This window comes from Ylistrum balloti, unplaced genomic scaffold (assembly GCF_031769215.1).
Source record: "Ylistrum balloti isolate Yb309-2 unplaced genomic scaffold, AGI_CSIRO_Ybal_v1 Utg370452, whole genome shotgun sequence".
NCBI classification, from domain to species: Eukaryota; Metazoa; Mollusca; class Bivalvia; order Pectinida; family Pectinidae; genus Ylistrum; species Ylistrum balloti.
The window spans coordinates 2,132-11,019 of record NW_026782300.1 but is presented as its reverse complement, the minus strand read 5'-3'; the positions used below and the strand labels follow the sequence as shown (position 1 = coordinate 11,019).

At 33.2% G+C, this 8,888-nt stretch overlaps 1 protein-coding gene across 1 annotated transcript; it reads right to left on the bottom strand.

Annotated features, from left to right (window-relative positions):
* Nucleotides 1-222: 222 nt before the first annotated feature.
* LOC132555115 (PR domain zinc finger protein 14-like) lies at nucleotides 223-8,678 on the bottom strand (the record flags this gene model as incomplete). Its single annotated transcript, XM_060219458.1, has 7 exons — nucleotides 223-384; nucleotides 1,308-1,418; nucleotides 1,692-1,818; nucleotides 3,706-3,835; nucleotides 4,063-4,330; nucleotides 8,105-8,265; nucleotides 8,571-8,678. Coding segments are annotated over 7 exons (1,067 nt in total), but the record flags the coding sequence as incomplete, so codon positions are not given.
* Nucleotides 8,679-8,888: the final 210 nt, after the last annotated feature.

Genomic DNA, 8,888 nt, shown 5'->3' with positions numbered 1-8,888 from the left:
CTACGACATGTTTTCCGTCAGATAAATGTAAAAATAATCCTGGTAAAATGTATTTGATCGCATTTAAATATATATTCGTGTATATATATATATATATATATATCCATTATTTCAGGTAGTCATTAGAAATGGCCACCTTTAACAAAAAACGAACACTTCACTCACAAATACAATAAATTAAAAGTCACACGCACGCACGCACTTCTCCGTGAATTCACACAATTATCCTGTGGTGTGAACATTCATATGTAACTTTAGTTCAAATGAAGTGGCAAATATTGTGCCGCAGACACCACAAGAGCATGCTTTCTCCTTCGCATGCGTCCTCCGCACGTGACTGTCGTGTGCAGCATGTGACGCAAAGGCTTTACCACAATGACGACACTGAAACACACAAGACATTTACGAGTTATCTCCCTTCTCTTTAAAATCCATATAAATACTTTTTCCCCTTCGGTATCAAATTTTCTTTCCTTCATATATTGTCACATTATTTTAAAGTGTCAATGTCTTGAAGATATCAATCAAGATTATAAATAAATTCTTTTTTTTTGTCACATTGTTTTCCAAAGTATTGACGTTAGGTTCGTCCCACAACCATGTTCGAATTCTCCTCCCATACACTTCGTTTGCACCGAGCGTTATAGCCAAGGAAATAAAGAAAGTGTATGTAGGTCGTATGTGTTTTGTTTGTACGGATTAATATGTATGTAAATGAATCCATTGTCAAGGCCTCGTGTACTAATTGATGTTGTTTTTTCACCGACCAGATTTAATAGTATTTCCGTAAAATATACTTATATATAGTTCGTGTCTTTATTCCTATTATCTTCTACATATTCATTCTCTCTGAGAGCTGTCTGTATGAAACTTTGAATAAATGACACTAGAACTAAATACGTATTTCAATCGTTAAGTCTCATCTATTTTTTCGAATATCGCAAATTTTATATTATACTCAAGTCAAATTAAAACAATAGAACAAAAAAAAAAAAAACCAACACAATCCTAGAAAAGCACATATCAAGATGAATTAGAAATTATATACAACAAAGCCAAAGAATAAATCAATCAATTAAACTGCATTATACAGCTGCTTTGTCCTTCTAGAGCTTGTCAATGATACTAAGGACGAAACCTATTAGTAGAATGAAAATGATTGGGAAAAAAGTCAAAATCGAGATAGAGAAGTACAAAAAAGTTATATAACATCCGCTAATAATATTATAGCAATAACGAATATGTAAATTAATCCATATATTTAAGCTCGTTCTTTTATCATTCACATTAATTACAGTGACGTTTACCTTGAATGGTTTTTCACCCGAGTGCTGTCTGATGTGGGTCCGTAATATACTGGAAGCTGTGAATGCCTTATTGCAGTAAACGCATTTATAGGGTCGTTCTCCACTGTGTACCTGAAAGTTATTTTTCAGAATTCTTCATTTTTTCTATTTCAATTGTTTATAGTATTGTTAGCCGATAAATCTTGATTTTCCATTAATTAATACTAGACCTGAAGAACAAAAGAAAATAAACAATGTGAAATTCTGTTTCATCAATATTTTCACTGAATCATCTTGGTATTTGTCATGCATGCCATTTCATGAAATTATTCATTGAGACTTAATCCTTAACAGGTGTATCTTTTGTTACAATAATAACATTCACTACTGAGTTATCTCCCTTACCCGCATATGCTTGTTTAGACTCGATGATTGGCTGAAACTCTTAGCACATACCATACATTTGTGCGGCCGATGTTTCTCGTGCACGTGCAAAATGTGAATGCGCAGACGGTCCCGCTTCTCAAATGATCTTAAAAAGAGGAAGAAAGGGTTATTAATTTGCTAATTAAACTAAACTGCTTGAGAAAAAAATCACACTATCAAAATTAAAGTCACTTGAATGTCTTGTGGCTATAAACTTAGTAACCCTGACAATTTTGTGGTGAGAGATCATGTGTTATTGTTTTGTCCTTGAGAAAAACAAGACGGGCGATACACTTGTGAATGTAGGAAATCCCTGGAAGGAAAGTCGCATAACGTCTGTTGATAAAATGAAGGTCGATGATAATATAAACAGTCGTATAATGTTTCAATTTATATGTGTTATAAAAGATATAATTCAAAACAAAATTAACTATAAAAATTATTTAAAGGATTGACATCAATGTAAACACAGCTGGAAAATATTACAAATACAAAGGTTTTGATATTTACGTTTTATTGGATGATAACGTTATGGCAAGCTAGCAGTATTACAATTGTAATATGTTTTAAATAGTTTTGGCAATAAATTCTAAGTATTGTTCAGTAGTGCAGTTTTCAAAATCGTCATGAACAGTCGCAATAGGTGACGACTATCGGTGTAATAATTTCGCAAATTATGCCCACTGACTACCCAATCAAATGCCGTGTTACATCTCGATTACGTTTGGATGAAGGATAATTACCCACAAAACTACAACTTTGAATAAGAACTATTGTCTCCTTAAGGGCTATCAACGTATTATATCATTGTGTTATCAGTAGATCTTAATCAAAACATTGAAGCATACAGGCGATTAATGCATTATACTTTTAACAAAACACATTCCAAATGTCCTCCGTGAACATTTTATATCACATAATGTTTAAAATCGTCAGCTGATTATGTGTACGAAAGCAACTATTTTATCATATTATACTCCTGGCGATAGACACGAAGTGTTTTGGAGATTTCACTCATACACAACCGGGCTGTAATTGTGTTAATATTCACAGTTATATTATTAATCGATGGATGGGTCGTTAGTTTCGTAACGTAAACACTCATATAACATGATTAATACACATACAACGTCGAGCTACCCCTATCACCTCCTTGGCGCCTTGTGGAAGGGAAATTCTTTGCCCTTTGCAGAAAAAATAAAGTTCTCGTCACAATGAGACCAGAGAGCCGAAAAGAAAGATTCGTATAGATACCCGCATGGACTAGCAAAGGGGCTGGAAGGGAGGCACAAGCTACATCCCAAAAGATGTGTTTTTGTGAGAAACCCTCTCTCCTGGATTTCAAGTTTTTCATAAATAGATGACTTGGGTTCATGAGCTGTCCCCGTTGTGTATGCCTTTGAGTGGCGGAGCCATGTAACAATCCAATTGAGGAAAGAAGACGTGACGTAACAGGATTAGCGCCCGGCAACAACACCAGACGCGGACACGTAACTTACTTAGGAAAGTTTACCGACTTGTTAATACTATTGAGACGACAAAAACAGAAAGTCTTTGGTCTTGATGGTAAAACGCCACATCGATAATTAGTTTCGTTACTAAGGGTACGTTTGGACCTGTGTGATCGAAACTTGTCAGTTTTCTGGTTGTTACAATAGTATGTAAAACTCTGTAACGATAACAGCTTCAGTGATACCTTTCTCTGCCTCTCTATCGGCCATCGAACGACGAAAAGTGTGGCCATTATGAAAATTATATTTTAATTTAGTACAGAACATATTGTGATTTGTAATATATCGTTGACATTAAAGTTATGAAATTGCAAATGGTATTTTGATATTTTTTGCAATTACATTAAGCAATGTATTCCATTACAAGACGTGTAGATAATGAATGAAATAATTTTCAAATGGTCGAATGAATTCGATTGAGGAACCTTTAATCAAACAATGAACGACACTCGGATATACTAATTGGACTAAGCATGTATTACCTGCTACAAAGATGACACGGAAATTTCCTGTTTCCTTGATCGACACATCTTGTATACTTCAGATGTTTGTCTCTATAATATTTGTAGGCGAACACTTTCCCACATCGCTCACATTGATAACCCTCTGACGCTGTAGAAACGAGAGGGTTAAAGTCATTACAACTTGACATGATAAATTTTACTTGTTTGTTTCCACTAAACAAATTATTTTCACTTAGATCTTAGTTGTTGTTTTCGAGTCTGATAGATGTTTTTTACATTTCTTGATAAATGGAGTTAAAAGAAAAAGTGTCCCAAGAGTTAAATCGACGATTCAATCTACTTTAAAAGTGGTGATGCTTTCTATCTTCTACTTACATTCACTTTCCTGATTTCCCTCTCCATCTGCCATTTCCTTCAGGGACACAGGTACTCCCATGAACTGTAGATAGCAGTCCCCATACCATACCAAAAGTTCTGTCCCTTGGGGAATATCCTTACACACTTCGTAGTAAATCTCTCCCTCGATTTGGATAGCAATAAGGTTTTGTTCCTGTGCATACCGAGCACAGTTGACGAAGGACATCCAGTTTCCAGTACTGCCACGGCCGTCCACGAAATGACTGAGCTTACCTTCTTGAAAAATCTTTAAGTTAACGAAAAGAAGAGGAGAAAGTGAGATTTTCATAGCAAAATTGGATAGCTAGGGCAAAATGAGCATGAAAAATATATCTTAGAAATTAAAAAGATCGAAATTTCTTTGGTATAATAATGTTTCCAAAAATAAGATAAGTCTAATTCTATATCATTTTATTTCACAATAGACTAAAAAAATTATTACGGGGTGCTTTTTCTGGTTTATATTTTAAAGGTATATTCGGCCTTCAAATATATATTAAAAATATCTTTATTTTCGAGTAGGAGAAACAAATATTGAAACCTTGAACGGTGCAACACCATTGAGAAGTCGAAACCCCAACCAAATGCTTTTGTAAAGTTATGAGTCCAATACAATTGAAAATTTTTGATAAAGATAAGAATATTAAATGATACTAAGATTATGGAATGAGAAGACATGTAATATCGACTCCAGAAGCAAGTGTTTTAATCTGAAAGGTCATTCATCAAAATAATTATTCCTAAGATATTTCCTTTCATTGTCAAAAAACCGTCAGAACGAATCAAAGTTCGCATCGTGAGTCATTAAGCATATTTTCTAATTCATTTTCCTCTTTGGGATTTTAAATCAAATTCCTCAATATGGCCATCAAGTTATTGAACTGTGGCATATAATGACAAAAGATCCTTATAGTTAATAGAGAATGACCGATTGACGGTATGATAAGAAAGCCTCCCGATATTGACAGAGGTATGGTAAGTGTCCATTCAGACTAATCATCAACTGATTAAAGATGTTCAATGCCTATAACCATGTCAGAACATAGTATTTGAACACGTGTGTTAGCAAACAACTTCAACAACACTGTCAATATAATTTGTCACATGTAACAATCAACTCGACGAGATTGACAGCACTGGCAGATAGGGTGATCTCATTAACAAACAAAAGAAGCACTATTTTAGATTCCGTCCTCCTTGCAAATTAAAGAAGGGTCCTACAACTTAAAATGCCAACACTCCTGATGGTTTTGACTGACAATTAATATATATATGAAGATCATTCTTCCCCTTTTCGGATTTTTGGTAAGCTTAACAAAAATTTCAGACACGTGAAATTAACTATACAACACATATTTTTCTTGTTTTTGTTGATATTGATTCTACTATCATGCATCTAATGATTCATTAAATTGATATTAAGTTTTATTCTAGATGAAATTGAACAGTATCAAGATGTAAGAATGGTGAAAAAGTTTGTCAAATATGATGACCAGAAAACGAAAGTATACCCTTGACATGGCTAGAAATTAGCTCTCTGTGTGTTTACATGAAAACTCACACGTGATTTATTGACTTAAATCTCAAGGTTGTTTCCCTTTGTGACGGGTAGAATTCTAAACTGTCCCTGTATAACACAGCTCTTGTATCCTCCATGTGGTTGTCAACCCCCTTAATTACTCAGGTTTACAACTCGAAAATGCTTGAGAATGTTATTAGTCGTGTGAGGCATACAGTTTAACAAATACCCGCTAACATGGAAAAAACACCGGCATCATCAAGTGCAGCAAATATGCACGGGGATATATGTAAATAACATATAGATAGATATGACATCTACCCAAAATTATTTGAATGATATTTCGAGTTTAATCAAATAATTTAAGCGTAATTGACTGTGTGTAGATATTTTTTCTTCAAACAGACAAGCGAATGACTTCCACACTATTCGTACAATGCTGAAATTCACCTTTTGTTTTTTGTGTTGTTTTACCACAAACACGGGTAAAAGTTCAAATACTCATCAGTATGTTTTAACACAAACACGGGTAAAAGTTCAAATACTCATCAGTATGTTTTACCACAAACACGGTTAAAAGTTCAAATACTCATCAGTATGTTTTATCACAAACACGGGTAAAAGTTCAAATACTCATCAGTATGTTTTACCATAAACACGGGTAAAAGTTCAAATACTCATCAGTATGTTTTACCACAAACACGGTTAAAAGTTCAAATACTCATCAGTATGTTTTACCATAAACACGGGTAAAAGTTCAAATACTCATCAGTATGTTTTACTACAAACACGGGTAAATGTTCAAATACTCATCAGTATGTTTTATCACAAACACGGGTAAAAGTTCAAATACTCATCAGTATGTTTTATCACAAACACGGGTAAAAGTTCAAATACTCATCAGTATGTTTTACCACAAACACGGGTAAAAGTTCAAATACTCATCAGTATGTTTTACTACAAACACGGTTAAAAGTTCAAATACTCATCAGTATGTTTTATCACAAACACGGGTAAAAGTTCAAATACTCATCAGTATGTTTTACCACAAACACGGGTAAAAGTTCAAATACTCATCAGTATGTTTTACCATAAACACGGGTAAGAGTAGAAATATTCATCAGTATGTTTTACCCCAAACACGTGGTAAGAGTTCAAATACCCATCAGTATGTTTACCATAAACACAGGTAAGAGCAGAAATATTCATCAGTATGTTTTACCACCTTCATATTTTGTAGAAAGGCAGTCTTTATTTTGAGTATTTATAGTAGGTTTTAATATTAGAAGAGTGATTATAGTAGGTTTTCATATTAATAGAGCACAAAAATAAAACATTTTAGTATACTTAGAGCATGTTTCTATTATATAATGATGAAAAAAGACAGTTATCATATTCTGATTTTTTATATTATTAGTTAAATTTACAAAACAGCTGAGTGTAATCATATAATGCCTTCATGTAAAACGAGTTAAAATATAAAACTGCTGAGTTTAATTATATTATGCCTTCATATAAAACGAGTTAAAATATAAAACAGCTGAGTTTAATTACCTTATGCCTTCATATAAGAATAAAGATACAAAACATTTTAGCGCAATACATTGTATATTCAAAAGACTACAAAATAAAACATTTGAGTGTTAATATATTACGTCTATTTATACTTTCGTATCAAAAGAGAAAACTAAAACAGTTCAGTGTAAGTATATTATGCTTTTAAATTAAAAGAGTACAAAATAAAACAGTTGAGTAGAAGTGGATTGTGGTTTCATAAAATTTAAAACAATAAAACACTGAGAATGATGTGAAACATCTTCCTAGTTATCTTATAGAATAACACTTATTTGCTGATCAATAAAATTATGATGTTAGAACGTAGCCTATCATTTTAATATTGATTGTACACTAAAGCAAATAATTGCTTCAAACCGAATTTATTCAAGGACATCAGTCACGCCTGTAAATTATTTACTAAAATTCAACTCTTCCTTTTTTTTCTCAAAAACAATAACTGGACTCCGCGGTTTCAATTTGTGGCATAAGGTTTATTTTCTATATATAACTATTGTTACGTCATTTACTCCTTAATCATATTCTTGTTATACAAATTTACTAATAAATATTTCTAACATCAGCTATCGCCCCTTAGTGATTTTCTTGTTATAATTTACAAAAATGCACACGCTTTTCTTCCAGAATGATTGTAATTCTGAAGTGTGTGGTACACTGACCGTTCTGTCGTAGAGTGGAAAGATTCCAGGTACATGGAAATTATGTTATGTAGATTTTTACGTATTTCATATATTCTCCATTATAATGAAGTACATTTTTGTAATTCCTTTCGACCACTCATAAATATTACATATAATTATAAGAAGGTAATTTAGGTAACATACTCCAGTGAAATATAAATTTTTATCGCGGAATTTTTTTGTTTTTTTCTAATTAAGAAGATTTTTGTAACATATATTATGACGATATAAGAATTTCAATACATACCTCCCACATATATGAATTGTCGTCATTTGTCTTGATCTCGCTCATGTTGACGGTTCTTCCCTTGAAAGGTCCGAATTTCGTTCCCCGGGCGATGATTGTTTTGGTACAGAAAACGCCATAATGTATACCACCTGCGAATGTCGTCTGGAAAATGGCCACTCCTGTTGTGACAAGAATTATGATGGACTTTAATGATCGTTAAAATATACATCATTGCTATGACATTTATTTTTTAATCATTTTGTTATATTTTTGTTAAGATTTTGTTACTGTATTTTTTTTCATATAAATTCATAGATATATATGAGACACGTGTTTAAGAAAAGCGGAACTGGGAACCAGACCCTATTTCTGTCTAAAAAATGTGGAATTGGGAACCAGACCCCATTTCCGTTTAAGAAAAGCGGAACTGGGATCCAACTTCAGGTCTCCCAGCTTGTAAACATCAATTCATCAGTAAATGTACCTTCAGGAAGATCGAGTCCCGCAGCCTCCAAAACCTTAGTCGTTATCATAGGTGGGCGAATTTGTGGATGTGAGTATGCGCTTCCTCCACCCAATATCCGCTCTATGCCTAAAATAAAAATAAGTAAATAAATAAATTTGAAATGCTGTGATAATTTCCTATTTATTTAATTGAGTCTGCATTCAAATGTACTGCATTTGATATTGAGCAGTATGAAACAGAGCTTTAAAGAAGATGGTTGACCAATTTTTGCAACGTATTATGTAATTGCCAGGACGCATCCGTGTTCGGGCGTATAGTTCCAAGGGATCTTCATCA